Source organism: Diospyros lotus, chromosome 11 (genome assembly GCF_014633365.1).
Source record: "Diospyros lotus cultivar Yz01 chromosome 11, ASM1463336v1, whole genome shotgun sequence".
Classification (NCBI taxonomy): Eukaryota; Viridiplantae; Streptophyta; class Magnoliopsida; order Ericales; family Ebenaceae; genus Diospyros; species Diospyros lotus.
The window spans coordinates 5,456,099-5,474,996 of record NC_068348.1 but is presented as its reverse complement, the minus strand read 5'-3'; the positions used below and the strand labels follow the sequence as shown (position 1 = coordinate 5,474,996).

Genomic DNA, 18,898 nt, shown 5'->3' with positions numbered 1-18,898 from the left:
AGAGAAGGCGAGGGCACGAGAAATAAATTTACAATTTGAGTGAGCCATTTTTATCATTTTCCACCCTTCCATCAGCCTCTCGGTAAGGCTCTCTGCAGTGTAGATTAATCCTATATATATGCCATGCAAAAATGGTACGTGGCCATGTGATCTCTATAAGTTGTGAGAGCTCCCCCTGCTTGCTTCTCAAAAATTTCATTCCTGCAGTTCAATCTCTCTCCCCCCCCCCCCCCCCCCCCCCCCCCCCTTCTCTCTCTCTCTCTCTGCGCCATGGTTTCTACAGAAGCTGCCAGAACAACAGTTGGAATTTTAGGTGAGTCTGATTTTGATATATCATTAAGTAGAGAGATACCAAACACAGAGAGATATAATTAAGCATATATTGTACTTTCAGCTTTCAATTATTATTGATGTTGGGAATGCATGGCCATGGCCCATGAACTAATTCTTCAGACAAGAGTGTGTGTGTGTGTGTGTGTGTGTGTGTGTGACAGCGTGTGGGTATTTTCTTCAGAAAGAATGACAGAGATTTGAATATATATTGTTAAGAAATATTAATATATAGTACTAACAGCCAGCCAGCCAGCACGGTAGCCACATCAATCTACCCTTCTACAAGTCTATCGGTGCGCAATAATTCTGCTGATTCGAGTTCGAGTTTAATTATTCTCTCTTCTCTTTGCCTCCAGGAAACATCTCTGCCTTCATCTTGTTCGCATCCCCACTGTAAGCAACCTCCACTTTCACTTGTTTCCAGGCTAGCTTCTAGCTAGCTAGATTCATATATGAATATGTATATGGGGGTGGTGCAGGCCAACTTTTGTGAGGATATGGAAGAAAGGGTCGGTGGAGCAGTACTCGGCGGCCCCATACTTGGCGGCGATAGTGAACTGCGGCTTCTGGGTCATGTACGGGCTGCCGATGGTGCACCCCCACAGCATGCTGGTGGCCACCATCAACGGCACCGGCATGGTTATGGAGCTGTGTTATCTGCTTCTTTTTGTCTGCTACTCTGATGGGAAGAAGAGATTGAGGGTGGTTCTGGTGCTGGTGGCGGAGGCCGTCGCCATGGGCTGCTTCTTGGCGGTGGTTCTGAGCTCCCTTCACACGACCAAGCAGAGGTCCACCATTGTTGGGAGCATGGCCGTGGTGGGGAGTGTCCTCATGTATGCTGCTCCCTTGTCTATTATGGTTAGTCTTCAATATTATAAATTATTTTTAGTGCTACAACCTAATTAATCAATTGCTGCCATATATATATCTTGCTAAATGGGATAAATTTATATAAATACATTCCCACTACTACTTTTTTAATCAAAATATTATTTACAAATAGCATAAGAGGGACTATATATAATTAAATGATTGCCATCATAGTATGGTGTACATTAGATCTCTAACAAAACTTTTCACATAAAGATTTTATTAAAAAAATGATTTGAGATACTGAGATATGCCTAGAAGTTGAGTTTGATATCCCACCAATGAGATTAGACTAAGCGGGATGGTTTAGCAATTGTTAACATGTTCTTATTGCATAGAAAACTCATCTAAAAAATCGACTATATATTCTTCTTAATAAGGTTTAATAATAGTATCATTAGTCTCTTTCATCCATTAAATCTCAATTGATAACACAACACAAGTAGACTAACAAGCGCCTCGAATAAGAATTGAACATCTCTCTTTCTACAAATTTATCGCTGCCTTTTCTTCTTCTTCTTCTTCTCCTATTTTCTTAAGAGGGTATCAATTTTTTCCACACCCCAAAGATCATAATCAATAATCCTTATTTGAATGCTTTATTATTATTATTATTAGGCCATCATATCATGAGATCGAATCACAACAAATATATCTTATTGGTTCAATGAATTAATATTATTGATAATTATATACGTGTGATGCAGAAGCTAGTGATCTCCACAAGAAGTGTGGAGTACTTGCCACTCTCCATTTCATTGGCTTCCTTTGTCAATGGCATTTGTTGGACTTCTTATGCTCTCATCGGCACCTTTGACCCCTTTGTCATGGTAATCTCTCTCTCTCTCTCTCTCTCTCTCTCTCTACATATTTTGGGTTCTAATATTAGACAATTATATCTCATATTCTTTTGATCATATCTTATGTCAATTTTAAGGGATTTTTCAGAATTGTTTTCCTCTATTTATTTTATTATGAACTTCTTTCGCTCCCATTACTTATCTTAAATGTGCAATTACATTGTTTACATGAATTTTAACACTATTTACATTATATCTTTCGTAAAACTATTATATATTATTTAATGCTAAATCATTTATCTTCAAGTTCTTTTGAATTGTTTGTTTCTTTCGAACTATTTTTATCACAAACTTCTCAAGTTCATCCACTCGTCTCATGGATGCGACTATATATAAACTTTGTTTTGTAATGGTCAAATTATTTTGTTCATCTCTTATGTATCAATAGAGGCGACCCAAATTTTATTACGTATAATTTCATTTTTAATCATGTTTTTATTTGTATTAATAAAAAGAGTAACACGAACTAATATGGTAATGGTATCTAGACAATACCAAATACTATACAAAAATGATGCTTTTGATCATAACTTTGGACTTTTTAGTTTTAACAAAACATTTCTTTTAGATAGTTTTGGTTTTTGATTTACTGAAGTGTCACGGGCTTTCTATTTCAGGCCCCCAATGGATTGGGTGCAGTGTTTGCGCTGGCCCAAATTATACTCTACGCCGTATACTACAAGTCCACTAAGAAGCAGCTAATGGACCAGCAGAGTAAAAGCGAGATGGGCTTGGCCCAAATGACTCTTTCAGGAGGATCCGAAAAGATGACCAAAGCCCATGTTTCTCACCTCGACAGAAATTGATCTATGTCCATTTTGGTTTCTCCCATGGGCTTGGGCTTGGTCTTGGGCCCGAGCTCATTATACTAACCTATCTTTGTTAACCATCTGGCTTGTATTTTTAATTGAAGGTGGTGATGAAAAACTAAAAGCATTCCCCTTTTATCCAGAATAAATGATTAAAAAATGTCAACCCTTTTAATTTTTAATTTTAAATTGCTTATATTTTTTAATTTTTTTTATTTTAAATAATTGTTGTTGTCTCACTACGACAATTAAATTTATTTATTTTGGTAACAGATAGGATAGAGTCCTTGAGAAAATCCAAAGGACTACTAGGGGTCAACGAAAATTGGGATACGACGTGAGGAGGATTGAGGCTTCGAGGTCCTCAAAAGGTCTTAGGAGTCTTCGAGGCAGATGGACTATGGGAGTCTTTAGGGAACGGACTCTGGATGGGTTCGAAGAGTCTTCAGGTGACTGTCTTTAGGGTCTTCTCGAGAACTGTTCTCAAGGTCTTTAGGGTATGGTCATTGGGTATCTGCAACACAAAGACAGTTAGAAGGCACGTGGGGATTTTCTCCATCAAAACCTTCCGATACCTAAGTTAGACAGTAATGTTCAAAAAATGAAGTCTAGATGCATGTATGTAGTATGTCCAATGTAGGCCTTCAGGGGAGTTGGTTCCCGATGACTCTTATAAGGTCTAGAGTCTTAAGTTTTCGAGTCTAGAGAAAGACTAGAAAGAGTCTAAAAGGGTTCCAAAAGGATTTGTTTGCCTTGAAGCAGACGATTATTTATAGACATTTGGTGGGATCCATGGATAAGAGTCTTCAAACTCTTTGGGGAGATGTATCGAGTGAGGTCGAAAGGCCTGGAAGGTCTTCGAGATGAAAGTGCTCTGATGAGTTTCCTCCGGGTGAGTCTAAAGACTCTTCGAAGCCACTAGGTGAACTGGGCTTGGAAGACTCTACGTGAGTCTTCGGGCCATGCAATGCTAAGGCTCGACTGTCCCAGAAACTCCAAGGGACACTTATCCGAGAGACTCTTCGGAACTTATCCGGAGATATATAAAATACTTACGAATTTTATGAAATTTTGAGATAGGAATTTTATGAAATTTTCAGATTTTAAGAATTTCTTAAGGCATCCCACAACAATAATACTCATGGATTTGTTATTTTATATATTTTAATTTATTGGGTTTGAGTATAAGGTGGATTTGGATTCAAATTTGAAAGTGCGAGACTCGAAAAATCAACTTTTGGTGGATCAATGCAAGGGATACGAGGTTTTAAAACTTTTCAAAACAAACGAATAACAAAAGCAAAACAGCCCTTACAAGACTCGATATAATTCATCCACATGCTATAAAAACAAAACCATCCATAAGGGGTTTTACAGAAATACTTCTAGGACATTTTGTTGATGTCAGTTGTCCACAAAGTTGCTCCAAGAAGCTCCCACAAGCCAGTAAATTGAGTAACACGAGGTTGGTGCGATTCCAAATTCACAGATTGTTGTCTAATAGCCAAAAACTAAGATGGAAGAACAAGCAAGAGGTATGAAGCAAGAACAATACCTAGTACTTGCATCAATAGACGAAGAACAATGAAGCAAAAAGGAAAAAGTTGCCGAGAGATAGCTTTGAAATCTCTCCAAGCTTCTCAAAACTTTTGGATGTTCAAATGCCCCATCCACTATCTCCACTCCAATATATACACGCATTTCATGGGAAGCTATGCCCAGCAGAAACGATCGACAGTATGTCAGAAACAGTCGATAGATCCTAATGGTTGACAGTCAATACTTACAACCACCTTAAAATATGTATATATTACACTTAGCCCTGTTATTATCCCATAATAGCCTTTTCACTAACACTTAGTGAAACCAAGGTCCCATAACTCTTAACGATGTGCTCCGCTAACATTTAGCGATCTTCCATACAACTGGATCTCACTAGATAACGCTCAATTGCAGCTAGCATCATTAACTCTTTAATGAAGAGGAACATGCATACAACAATGGATCACTACATGATGCAACATTTAATGTGCATATGACTTTATAGGTTCATAGCCATGTAATAGACAAGACACACCAACTCATTGGCACCGGTCGAACGCTTCAACCTACTAAAAAGATCTCTCATAATTCCCTTAATATCTTAAAAAATCCTAAGTATCCCCTAACCTGAACTCACGACAATCCTAACGGCAATGAAGTCTGAACTTTAAATGAACCTATTAAGCTTCTTTGATTACCATGCTCTATAATCCTTCCACTCACTAACAAACCAACTGAGTAAGAGTCATGGGCTGATTAAACTCACAGAATTCAATGACTATGCCAAATCTAGTACGATGTGATCGAGGTAACATCTCGAAACAATTTTTGACATCAGTAACACTTTACAGATGATGCATGCTCACACCCTGCCTAGGGGTTTACCAACCACAATCAACTAAAATGTCCACCCCCATCTGATAGAGGACAATGGATTTCATCAGTGAATATATGCCTCCATACACCACTACTCGAAAACCACACAGAGAGCATTCTCACCTCTTACTCTGGATGGTTCCGTTTAACGATAAATATCCAACACCAATGCACAAGACAACTCTATTGCTTCCGATCAAAGAACCAAATACACAATCCAAAACCAACAACAGATCATTAATCTTTAAAATCATGTGATCTGTCACAGATGTCACATTCAATAGATGTTTTACGTACTAACATTCACCCACGTGTCTATTATTTGCATCTAATGTAAGATGGCATATGACACACCACCCAAACTCATTAGCATTCCATGTTAAATAATGGTAGTAGCACACTTGCATAATGGATAAATCATATTTTATTTCTGATAAATCTCAGGACCAGAACTTGAAGAAATCCTGAACTAAAAATGTGTCATATCATTATTAACACTTAAGAACCATATCTCTACTAGAAAATCTAAGGACTCGTTCATAAATGAAACAAAAAGTATGAACAAAGATATGATCTCATATATATATATATATATGTTACAAGATTACATCATTGGTGCTAAACACCCACATCACATGCAGTGTAAATCTAGCATTAGAGCACTAACACTAACACTAACATAAATATATTATTTATTCTATTAAATATAAAAATATTATTTATTCTATATATATATATATTTATATAGTAGAAGGAATCAAGTTCAGGCGCCCCGACCCTAGCCCCCCGCCTCGCACCTTTTTGGGGCAAAGTATGAGACAAGGTACCAGGGTTCAAGGTTTGCTCGCCTCGACTCATTGTTAACACTATTCACAACATCCCCTTAATTTATATATGTAAACTCAGGCTTTGTATGGTTTAAAATAGAAGCCTCAAGTTGATTTCATATATATAAGCTAAAAACTACACTTACTACTTGGGGATTCAAGTATTGTGTTTCATATGTCTTTTTATTCATTAAGTAATCTAATATGCATGTTCTCCATCTTTTGGTCTATGTGGATGAGATACTAATCATTGGTTTAGATTCTACAACTATTCAGGCTCTTATCTATCAACTTAACTTTCAATTTTTTCTTAAAATGTCTTGGGTCAATAGATTACTTTCTTGGTTTTGAGGCACTTTGAAATTCTTGTGGTCTTTATTTAACTCAATCCAAATACATCAAAGATCTTTTGCTCTACTATTGGTTTGCTAGATTGTAAAGCATGTGTTTCTCTAATTATTAGCAAAGGATTTCAAGTGATGTCATCTACTAGAATATCATTTTCATATCTTACTCTATACAGGCAAACAATTGGATCTTTTTAATATTTGTGTTACACTAGACCAAACATAGCCTTTGATGCGAACAAACTTAATTAGTCAGTGTTTGGCTACACATACTCAGGCTGATTGGGTAGCCTACAAGAGAATTCTAAGATATCTTAAAGGCACTATGCATATAGGTTTTATCTTTAGACCAACCTCTCACTAGACTTTGGAGATGCACACAGATGCAAATTATGCAGTAACTAGATAATAGACAATCCACAACAGGTTTTTGCCTATTTCTTCGAGGGAACCTCATCACCTGGAGTTCTAAGAAGCAATTTGTTGTGTCCAGGTGCAATGCTAAAGTAGAATATTGTGTTCCTGCTAGTGGCATGACTAAAATTTTATAATTCAAGTCACCTTTTCAAGAATTGGGTTTCTTAATTTCAGGGTATCAAATTCTATGGTGTGATAACATGTCTACGACAATATAAGAACCTTGTTGAAAGCCCTAGTTTTCATTTTGTTCAATATCTTTACTACAAAACATGTGGAGATAGATGTTCATTTTGTTCCTTTTGAGCATCAATTGACTAATCTTATCTAACTAAGGCCACGCGTGGTCCAAGTTTCAATATCTTTACTACAACTAAACCTGCTGGCCTCTCCAATTCAGTTTTTAGGGGGATGTGAAGAGTGTAAGACAGTCTTTGGTTGTGGCTTTCCAATTGGTAGAGATGTTTAGTAGATGGTTATAACGACCTGTCTTGTCAACTTACAGTTAGATAGCTAGCTATCGCATAAAAGCTGAGAAAATACTTATTTTCAATTCATTCAATTAGAAAGAATTTGGAAAACTCTTGACTCTCTCTCTCTCTCTCTCTCACACACACACACACATCTTTCTTTCTTCCTCTTCTTTATCAACTGGAGAATGTTGAACCTCGATCTGTTTCTAATATAAAATTCAATTAGATCTATCTTTTCATAATCTTAGATCATCTTAGATTTAGATAAAGAGAAAATTTATACGTACGTGTTAAGCAATCAACAAATGGCATAAAAGTCATCATAAATTCTAAACAAAAAAAACTCAATCATGTAATGGCCGGATTTAACTGTGAGGATGATGAAATTTTAAATCAAAACCCCAATTTTAATTTTTATAGCAAAAACTATTATTATTGATAAAAGGATATTGGGGACTTCACGCTTGATGTCAATATGTTTTTTAAGTGTGGAAGATCCACAATAGTTACAGGCTAGATAAGCATAATAGACGTCGGCATGGGCAGCTCAGTTGGTCAGCAGCAGTGAAGTTGGAACAAATAATCCAGGATCGAGTCTCACCAGCGGTAGTGTGGAAGCAATCTCTCAAATGAGGGGGGCTCCTTGTGCGTTGATTGGCTGAATCACCATGATTAATCTTTCTTCACATTCCTGTCGAGCTGAGGGTGGGGGTGCCCGGAGTGAGCGATTTCACTTTTTGGAACAAAGATAAGCATAATAGAAAGTTGGCATCTAACACAAGCAGAAACATACTCTTCTTTTTCTTGTAGGTATATTTGAATTTAAAATTCTTCTGATGGTGGAGAAAACACGGAATTTTGAAAGTTCCGATTAATATATATTTATTAATAATTATGCATTAAGAAAAAATACCCATCAATCTAGTTAACCATAAAAGTGTTGCTGTCGTACTGTACAGTGATGGTAAAGATCCATTTTTTTTTAACTTTAAATATTGATGTATTGTCATCTATCTTGCAGGTATTGGAAAAATTGACTAGCTAGCAAGATGGTGAATGGGTTCAACCTAAATAATAATTATTATTATTTGTTTATTTTTGTATTTCTTTACTTTTTTTAAAACCTGTTTCTACTGTTGACCCTTAGCAATTTCCTCTTTCAAATTTGATATTTTATGTATAAAATAATTGTCAGTTGAGCTGGATTGATTCCATAAATACCATACAGTATTCAGGATAATAATAATACATGAAAAATGCATTATAATAACATTAATCTTTGGAATAGAAAATTTTGAAAAAATTGTGTTCATTGGGATTGCCCTAAACTGCCGGCCTAAAACGTTAATCTTTGCCATAAGTATCATGCATTACGTAGCCATGCATGTCTATAAGCTAGATGTGAGCAGCTACCCTTCTCTTCATAGTTCTTACCCACAGGCAGTGGCTAAAATCTCTCTCTCTCTCTCTCTCTCTCTCTGTGCCATGGCTTCCACAGAAGCTGCAAGAACGGCAGCCGGAATTCTTGGTGAGACATGCCTTCGATCTTTACGAGCGCATATATATATATATATGCATGTTTTAGCATCAAGAAATGATCGATATGCACATGCATGACATGGGGCTCTTGTCCTGTGAGAGTAAAACAAAAGCTCGACACTCTACAGAGACAATGGCCTATTAATTGATTAATTGCTGCTGGTTTCGCCACCTTTAATTTCAACTACGTACTACGTACTATAGTAGCATCCAATATCCATAATCCATCCATCAATTAATCTTCTTCATATAAATTACAATTTGCTTTCTTTTTAATTTGCCTCCAGGAAACATCACTACCTTCCTCTTGTTCGCATCCCCACTGTAAGCAACTGTTACAATCACACAGAGATAGCAAATCTCCACACACACACACACAAACAGTCAAAATCAGCATTGATGAAATTATAAACGAAACAGGAGGTAAAAGATTTATAATGGTTCACTCCAAACAAGGGCTACGTCGACTTGAACTCTGGTGAGAAGAGCTCACTCCACTAAATATATTCAATCTAATTACAATGAAATCAAAACCAAAACAACCCTAGTTTTCTATACAATAAGGCTCAGAATCACTAACAGATTAAGAGCTTACCTTCGATCAAAAACAAAAAACTAGATAACACAAAAGGGAAGACGAACTGTACAGCATTTACACAGAGAGAGAGAGAGAGAGAGAAAAGCCTAAAATGACAACTCTCTCGGCACCCCTCTGTTCTTTTGTCTTCCACTTCCCCGAATCATCAATCTCGAGGCGCGATAAATAATGCTACTGAATGGCTGGGATTGCACACAATAAAGAAGCAGCAACGGCCTGGATAAGATCATGCAAAAGGGGCGGTTGCAGGCTATGCAACAAAAGCCAAAAGCCATTGGGCTTGGGCTGGCCCAAAGGTGGTTGCAAATTGGCCCTCCAGTGGGCGCCCAGAAGGGCAGCCCACGGTTGCCAAATGGCCCCCCAATCCTATGGGCCATATTTGATGTTTCACAGAAAAATATAACATACTCCACCTTAAAACATCAAATGACTAAGTAATCAGACAAAAAAATATATAAGTGCAGCATGCTACAATCCTCACCTTCACTGCTCTAAATGTCTAAAATAATTTAGCCATCATCAATATGCAACAATTTCAAGCAATGCTTGAATTTAGTTGCAATCAATACCTCAGTGCCCATGTCAGCGGGATTGCTGGATGAAGAGACTTTCTGGATGCCCACAGTTCCGTTGGCTATCATTTCCCTTACATAATGATACTTCACATCCACATGTTTGGTCTGATCATGATACACTGGATTTTTGGACAGGTGAATAGCACTTTGGCTATCCGAGAAAACCATCACTTTGCTTTGAAGCAAATGGATTTCCTTGAGAATACCTTGGAGCCATATGGCTTCCTTGAAGGCATCTGTTATAGTTTTGCATTCTAAATTTATGAACAGCTTTTACCAAATAATCATGCTGATGTATTTTAAGGCTATTGTTACTTCTATTTCTCTCAATTTTCATTCCTAATATTTTCTTAGCATGGCTTAAGTCTTTCATATCAAATGTTGTATTTAACAAAGATTTTAACTCCTTAATCTTTGACTTAGACTTGCTAATGAGAAAGATATCATCTACATACAGCAATAGATAAACAGGGATATCAGTGAGCATGAAATAGAAGCAATTGTCATATTGACTTCTAACAAAATCAACCCCTAGAACAAAATTATCAAAAATTTTGTACCATTGTCTTGGGGCCTGTTTTAAGCCATACAAAGATTTTTTCAACAAACAGACATGATCAAATTTTTCAGACACAACATAACCATTAGGCTGAACCATGTAAATGTGTTCATCAAGGTCTCCATGTAAAAATGCAGTTTTAACATCTAACTGTTCAAGTTCTAAATCAAATTGAACTACAACTGCAAGCATCATGCGGATTGTCTTAAATTTAACCACAAGAGAGAAAATTTCAGTATAATCTATCCCTTCCCTTTGTGTAAACCCCTTAGCTACTAGTCTTGTTTTATATCTAATAGGGTCATTAGAGGACATACCTTCCTTTAATTTGAACAACCACTTACATTGGATCAGTTTCTGATTTTCTGGACGAGGGACAAGAACCCAAGTTCTGTTGGCCATCAGAGAGGCCATTTCTTCGTCCATGTGTTGCTACCATTTTTTACTTTCCTTTGAGCTGACAGCCTCTTCATATAAGGAAGGCTCACTGCTCCTCATTTCAATACCTGCCACTAGGGCACAAAACACTAAATCTGAGAAAGCATACCTAGCAGGTGGTTTTATAGACTTTCTGCTTCTATCTCGGGCAAGTGGATAATTACCAAATCTTGTTGAGGTGAGTCATAATGCTCCACTTCAATCTCAATTTCACCATTTTGTTCCTCATGATCAGATTCATGATCAGAGGTCTGATCTAAGTTTGATATAGGTGAAGAATCACCTTCAAGTTGAGGTTCTGGTATAACTGGAGCATTATGAGGGTTATCATCTATAACTTGGTGCTCCACCTCTATTTGGGTACCTCCTAAGCTGATAAAATTATCTGTCACTATGTTGATTGGATTTATCAGTTTTAGGTAATTTGCAAGGGAAGACTGATTCATTAAATATAACATCTCGGCTGATGATAATTTTTACACCCTTATATTGTCTTTCCTATAGCCTATATCCCTTAGTTCCTTCCTAATACCCAACAAAAACACACTTAGTGGATCTAGGTTCCAGTTTGCCTTCTGACTGATGAGCATAGGCTTCACAGCCAAAAATTCTTAAGTAGTTAAAGTTTAATTTCCTTCCAATCCATTTTTCTTCAGGGCATTTAAAATTACGGGCTGTTGAAGGACTTCTATTTACTAGATGTGAAGCTGTTGCTAAGGCCTCTCCCCAAAAGGATTTAGGCAAACCAGATGTGAACAAAAGGCACCTCACTTTTTCAAAGAGGGTTCGGTTCATCCTTTCAGCCACCCCATTTTGTTGGGGTGTGTTCCTAACAGTCTTATGCCTATTTATTCCTTAGGAGTTACAATATTCATCAAACTCTTTATTACAGAATTCTAACCCATTGTCTATTCTAAGAGTTTTGATTTTCCTATCAGCTTGGTTTTCTATTAAGATCTTCCATGTTTTGAACTTTTCTAATGTTTGATCTTTAGTTTTTAACAGAAAAATCCACACCTTCCTAGTAAAATCATTAATGATAGAGAGAAAATACTTGTTGCCGCTATGAGTGAGAACCTGGGAAGGTCCCCAGAGATCTGCATGTAAGTACTCAAGGCATGCCTTCGCCAAGTGAGTTCCCTTATGAAAACTCATCCTGTGTTGCTTGCTTAGCACACATGGTTCACAAAAATCGAGGGTCTCAGCAGACACTAGACCAAGGTATCCTTGGTTTGACAGTGCCTACAAACCTTTCAGGCTCATGTGACCAAGCCTCAAGTGCCATAGTTCTGTCTTATCAGTGTTAATATAGCATGCAGAGTTTGATATAACAGAGGAGTGAAAGCAACCATTTAAAACATATAAGCCATTTCTCTTTAAACCGGTTAGGATTAACTCTTCTCCTTTAAAAACATTCACAGAACCATTTTCAGCTATGTATGAAAATCCTAACTCATCAAGAGTTCCAAGAGAAATTAAATTTCTTTTAAGGCCTGGTACATATTGTACATCAGTGAGTGTTCTTATTTTGTTGTCATGCAACTTAAGAGTTATATCACATTTACCCTGAACACTACATGAATGGTTGTTTCTCATATATACTATTCCACTTTCTCTATTATTAAAATTATGAAACCAATCAATATTAGGGCACATATGAAAAAAATAGCCAGAGTCCATAATCCATAATCCATTCATTTTTAACAGAATTAACAGATACATTAAGTACCTCAGCTAAACAATTAGAACTACTAGCTGCTACTGTTACATTGCCCCCTTGCTTTTGTTTTTTCAAAAAATCATAACAATATTTCTTTATATGTCCCTCTTTCCCAGAGTGGTAACACTTCTATTTTTGTTTTTGTTTTCCCTTCTTATCTTTCTTTTTACCCTTCTGCCCTGACCCATTAAGTTGTTCAGTATTCACAGTATAATTTCTTTTATCAGCATTTCCTTTTATAAACAAATTGTTGCCCGTTTTCTTAGATGTGCTAAGTTCTAGTTCTCTAGCTCTTATACCAGAAATAACAAGTTCCATACTGGGGACTATACCAGTATAACGTAAAGCATGCTTCACTACATCATAATCATCAGGTAGAGAGTTTAACAAAATCATAGCTTTACTAGGATCACCTAAAGCCTGATCAGTACCTCTTAATAACAAAGTAAGTTTAGTAAATTCATCTATGTTTTCATCCATAGATTTAGAGGTATTCATCTTAAAGTTAAACAACATGCCTTTTAAATAAACCAAGTTTGGAGCAGACATAACAGAATATAGAGATTCTAATCTATTCCAAATATCAAAGAATAGAGATATACCGTCAACCTTACGAATTACAGAATCACCGAGATGAAGAAATATTAGATTAAACGCCTCTTCTCTGATTTCATCAGTTCGAGCCAACTGCTCAGGTGACCATTTTCGATCATCTAGTTCGAGTGCTATAAGCACTTTGTGATGAGAGAGAAAAACCTTCATCTTCTTTTTCCAACTTCTGAAATCCCCTTTTCCATCGAATGTACCGATTTCAAATCGGGTTGTTGTCATTTTCGTGATGCACGAAAAATGTCCAAAAAATAAACCCTAGATTACTGACTGAGACCTATACAGCAAACTCCCGCTGACAGGGTCTCTTCAGAAAACCCTAGAATTTTTAAAAACAACACTGACATAGAGAGAATAAAGGAAACCCTAGATTTCGAAGAAAAAGAATTGAACACGATTTTGACCCAAAACTTTTGATACGTAAACCAGAGGCTCTGATACCACTGTTACAATCACACAAAGATAGCAAATCTCCACACACACACACAAACAGTCAAAATCAGCACTGATGAAATTATAAACGAAACAGGAGGCAAAAGATTTATAGTGGTTCACCCCAAACAGGGGCTACGTCCACTTGAGCTCTGGTGAGAAGAGCTGTAACACCCCAAATTTCTTGAGCGTGTTATAACTTAAGATTTTGGGAATATAAAAATTTTTCATATCACAATAGCTGTCATACATCATACAATATCCCAAAAACCCTAATTTTCACCTTCTCAACTTAACAAACCCAATAATCGAATAGCTAAGACAGGCGTTAAAATCTGGAATGCGGAAGCTAGATCGAACCTGATATGGTTCTCAACCATAATACTTTATTTATCATAAAATTGTTCAAGACGTCTACAAAATATATTACATGGACATCATCAAGTGATAACTGAACATCTTAAACATATCCAAAATTTCATAGGTTCGCACAAAAATATGCTAATCATGCTATAGACAGTAATTTAAGCTAATTATTCAGCTACCTCATTTCCCTTAGAGCTGCTCGTCAAACCTGGAACGTTGAATATTCCAGGGACATAGTCCAATTAGAAGATGAATGTGAGAAACTCCAAAAACAGTTTATACCTATGCATGATCAGGTATAAAATGTATGAGAAGACAACGAGAACTACTCCGAAGTGCCTCGTGAACACGTCAGCCTCCTTCAACGAGAGCTTTCTCAATGGCGCACGCATAGCGCCTCTCGGGAGGTCCCTAACCATGCCACTTTGGCCCGACTTCATAGCACTCATGCAAGCACCACATCCGTTGTTCCTTGGGCTCACGGTCTTCCCCATGAGAGCTTTCTCAATGGCGCACGCATAGCGCCTCTCGGGGGATATCCGACTTTTGCCCTCGACCAACAACAAATAGGTACAACAGTATGGCCACACGAATTTTATAAATGCAACAGTTAAAAAGCCAATAGCATATAATTTTCAGAAAAAATACATTTCATATATGCAACATAATTTCACGTAAGAGAATAACAAGAGTTTGTGTATAAGAACTTCACGAAACACGTTTCATGCAATAGAAGTCTCTCATAAGAGAATAAAAATAATATTTGGAGTGTATGAGTCTCACCTTATTGATTTATCTCTTTGACGGTATAATTTCACAGCAAACGGCTTAAGTTTCTAGAGAAAATACACGTTTTGATAAACCTAACCTCAAATATTTTTACATAATGTTGAAAGGTATTAAAGTAGGAGCATAACTGAAAAATTTGAAGGAAAATGAGCCTCTCACGCGCCCTCACGCGCCCCTAGAAGGTGGCTCACGGGCCTTCACGCGCAGCCATTTCCGGCGCGTGTAACTCACGCGCTGCCCAGCAGTTTCGGACAGCTTCGCCTCTCTTTCGTATTTCGGCCATAACTTCCTAATTTTAACACTTATTCGACTCCCGTTTGAACCTAAGCAACCCTTTCTTCCCCCTCTACTGGATTATCAAAACAAATCGGACTAACCTTACCTTTTTTCTGACTGATTTCGGCGAAGACCCGCAACTCCGACGAGACTCATTCTCCGCCGCTTCTTCGCCGCTTTCTTCCCGCCTTCTTGCCGAACTTCCTTCTCTTTCTCTAGAGAAAGCTCCTCCTCTTAGAGTGTTTCACTCCTCAAAGCTCTCTTGAATGGTTTGAGAACAACTCATGGTGCTTATTTATAGATTACTTGAACCAATGATATTATGCCACTTATCACAATCTTAGCCATGGACTCCAAAGACTCAAAGATATATTTGAATGGATTTTCAAATCCAAAACTATAATGAATTCAATTTTTGAAATCCAAACTAATTCCCCAACTTCTTTCAAATGACACTTTGACCCTTATTTCAAGTCCTCAACTTTAATATTTTATCACATAAGCTCTTAATTTTATCCTTATTTTGTTTAGATAATTCTCTAATTGCAATTACACCCTCAAACATCAAATTTATCGAGATACTTAAAATCTCAAAATTAATAACTCAAAATTACTCGATATGTACGATCTCCCGAAGCCCTTTACCATCATTCGACTATTTTAGGCTATAACTTAGCTTAACCGAAAAATCGTCTCTGATTTGATTTCTTTTAGCGTCATAAATCTCGCCTCAAAACGCTCGTCAAAGATATACTTTTGTCCTTAGGTATATAAGCTCTAGGGCACTCCCTGCGATCAATTCGGTCACTCGTTGCCATTTCAAACATATTTTTCGATATTTTAAACTCACTTAAAATATGTGGTAATTTCACGAAAATATGGGGTATTGTAAGAGCTCACTCCACTAAATATATTCAATCTGATTACAATGAAATCGAAACCAAAACAACCCTAGTTTTCTATACAATAAGGCTCAGAATCACTAACAGATTAAGAGCTTACATTCGATCAAAAACAAAAAACCAGAGAACACAAAAGGGAAGACGAACTGTACAACATTTACAGAGAGAGAGAGAGAGAAAGAAAGAAAAAACCCTAAAATGACAACTCTCTCGGCACCCCTCTTTTCTTTCGTCTTCCACTTCCCCGAATCATCAATCTCGAGGCACGATAAATAATGCAACTGAATGGCTGGGATTGCACACAATAAAGAAGCAGCAACGACCTGGATAAGATCGTACAAAAAGGATGGCTACAGGCTATGCGACAAAAGCCAAAAGCCATAGGGCTTGGGCTAGCCCAAAGGTGGCTGCAAATTGGCCTTCCAGTGGGCGCCCAAAAGGGCAGCCCACGGTTGCCAAATGGCCCCCCAATCCTATGGGCCACATTTGATGTTTCACAGAAAAATATAACAGCAACCTCCACTTTCACTTTGTTAGTTTCTAGCTAAGATATAATTAAGATTAATACATACATATGATATATATATATATATGGTGGTTGGTGCAGGCCAACTATGGTGAGGATATGGAAGAGAGGGTCAGTAGAGCAGTACTCAGCAGCTCCATACTTGGCAACCATAGCCAACTGTGGCCTCTGGACGCTGTTCGGTCTGCCAATGGTGCATCCCCACAGCCTGCTGGTGGTCACCATCAATGTGTTGGGCATGGCCATGGAGCTCTCCTATCTGTTTCTCTATCTCTATTATTCTGATCGCATTAAGAGATTGAAACTGATTCTCGTGCTGCTTGCGGAGATCATATTCACCGCCGGCTTTGGGGTAGCGGTTCTCACCACAGCTCATACCATCCGGCTGAGGTCCGCCATTATTGGAAGCGTGGCTGTGGCGGCTAGCGCGGTCATGTATGCTGCCCCTTTGTCTGTCATGGTTAGTCTCCACCTCCAATTATATGCGTAACTCTCCCCAAGGGATGGCAATGGATTAGGGCTACCCTCGCAAATAGGTGTCCTCTTTGATGAATACCCGCCGAATCCATCTCATTTGGTAATGACTGCCCATTATCCAATGCCATTGACATTCCTACTCCAAATAGGGAAGTCATACTATTCTCATAATTTTTTTTCCTTTTTCAGGTTTTTTCAGGTAAAGACATGTAATCAGAACAATGAAATGGCTCCAAACTAAGTGTTATTTAATTAATTAACCTCTCTTTCCCTAGTAATGTGTGCGTGCTTAGTTGTCCATAAGAGGGCCTCTCTCACCAAAAGGCATCTCTCACCTAGATTTCTTGGTGCTTAGTTGTTCATAAATATATACAAATTTACCACTACCTTAATTACTTATTTTTGTCACATTTTTCTATTTAAAAATTCTTCATGGGATCATCTCAAATTCTTCCACAACTATGATCATGCATGATTGTGAATGTTTCCTTTTCTTATTTTGGTAATATCGATCTATTGGCATAACTTTATGATGTGTAAAATAAGGCCACATTCAATCATCATGAGAATCAGAACAAATGTGTCTGATTGGTTAAATTAAGTAATATGGTTGAGATTAATTAACTATAATTTGTGTGATGCAGAGGTTAGTGGTGTCCACCCAAAGTGTGGAGTACATGCAATTCTCCATTGCCTTGGCTTCCCTTCTCAATGGCATTTGTTGGATTGCTTATTCCCTCATTGGCACCTTTGACCCCTGTGTTCTTGTGATCTTTCTACCCCTTAATCGAATACTTTTCTATAATTTAGGTGTGAAAGCATACAATTCAATTATTAGAGTCCACTTTACTGATGTAATGATAGCATAATTTGATTAGATGGAATTGGTTATATATATGAATACTTTTTTTTTAATTACTTTTATTCATGTCAAATTTGTTATACAACCCATTACATTTTATATCATCGTTAACAATTTTGCATTAATTTTTTTTTTAAATTTTCATTGCCTATTTTATATTTTAATTTTGTCCGCTCACCACACATGTACATACATTGACTTTTGATCGTCTTGGAGTAAGTGGGGTCGTTTAGATTATTTTTAACTCTCAAATTAACCATCTCTTTTTAGGTCATATCTTATTTCATGCTTAAGGGTTTTTGGTCAAGTTTTAATTTCTTTATTTATTTTAGTACTAACTTCTTTTTTATACACTCACTTCATAGATGCAACATCAATCTACAGTTTTTTTCTTATATGTCTAAACTACTTTAACAATGTTCTGTGCATCTTATTGTCAATAGGTCACTTTTAACTTTTATTAGGTATAATAATTTTATTTTTTATTCTATCTTTTTGTACTAAGATAATAATATTTTCTAATTAATACACAATGTTTGTACAAATGATGCATTTGGATCGTAAACATGGCCTATATGTTTAAAACAGCATTACAAAAGCGTAGTGGGCTTTCCATTGCAGGCCCCCAGTGGACTGGGTGCAGTGTTTGGCCTGGCCCAGATGATACTCTACGGCGCATACTATAAGTCCAACAGGCTAAAAGCGAGATGGGCTTGGCTCAAATGACTGTTTCAGGAGGATTCCGGAAAGATCAGCATATAATAATGCTCTTATGGAAACTGAGGCAGCTACATAATGAAAATGGGCTTCTCCCATGGGTTTGGGCCCAGGCCCACCTCTTGTATTTTTTGTTAAAGTTGGCGATCAATAATCAAA

At 37.2% G+C, this 18,898-nt stretch overlaps 2 protein-coding genes across 2 annotated transcripts; both read left to right on the top strand.

Moving 5' to 3' along the window:
• Positions 1 to 144: 144 nt before the first annotated feature.
• LOC127813312 (bidirectional sugar transporter SWEET4-like) lies at positions 145 to 3,070 on the top strand. The gene is made up of 5 exons (XM_052354233.1): positions 145 to 313; positions 690 to 726; positions 813 to 1,191; positions 1,911 to 2,033; positions 2,681 to 3,070. The coding sequence occupies exons 1-5, from the start codon at positions 271 to 273 to the stop codon at positions 2,867 to 2,869; spliced, it is 771 nt and encodes a 256-aa protein (XP_052210193.1). The 5' UTR covers positions 145 to 270; the 3' UTR covers positions 2,870 to 3,070.
• A 13,701-nt stretch (positions 3,071 to 16,771) lies between these two features.
• Positions 16,772 to 18,748, top strand: LOC127813491 (bidirectional sugar transporter SWEET4-like). Its single transcript, XM_052354492.1, has 3 exons — positions 16,772 to 17,143; positions 17,805 to 17,927; positions 18,611 to 18,748. Exons 1-3 carry the CDS (start codon positions 16,772 to 16,774, stop codon positions 18,746 to 18,748), a joined length of 633 nt encoding a protein of 210 aa, XP_052210452.1.
• Positions 18,749 to 18,898: the final 150 nt, after the last annotated feature.

Coding starts and splice junctions, on each gene's coding strand:
- LOC127813491 (XM_052354492.1), top strand. CDS start 16,772: ATGGTGAGGATATGGAAGAGAGGGTCAGTAGAGCAGTACTCAGCAGCT. Junction 17,144..17,804: donor CTGCCCCTTTGTCTGTCATG/GTTAGTCTCCAC, acceptor TGTGTGATGCAG/AGGTTAGTGGTGTCCACCCA. Junction 17,928..18,610: donor CCTTTGACCCCTGTGTTCTT/GTGATCTTTCTA, acceptor TGTTTAAAACAG/CATTACAAAAGCGTAGTGGG.
- LOC127813312 (XM_052354233.1), top strand. CDS start 271: ATGGTTTCTACAGAAGCTGCCAGAACAACAGTTGGAATTTTAG. Junction 314..689: donor AACAACAGTTGGAATTTTAG/GTGAGTCTGATT, acceptor CTTTGCCTCCAG/GAAACATCTCTGCCTTCATC. Junction 2,034..2,680: donor CCTTTGACCCCTTTGTCATG/GTAATCTCTCTC, acceptor TTTCTATTTCAG/GCCCCCAATGGATTGGGTGC.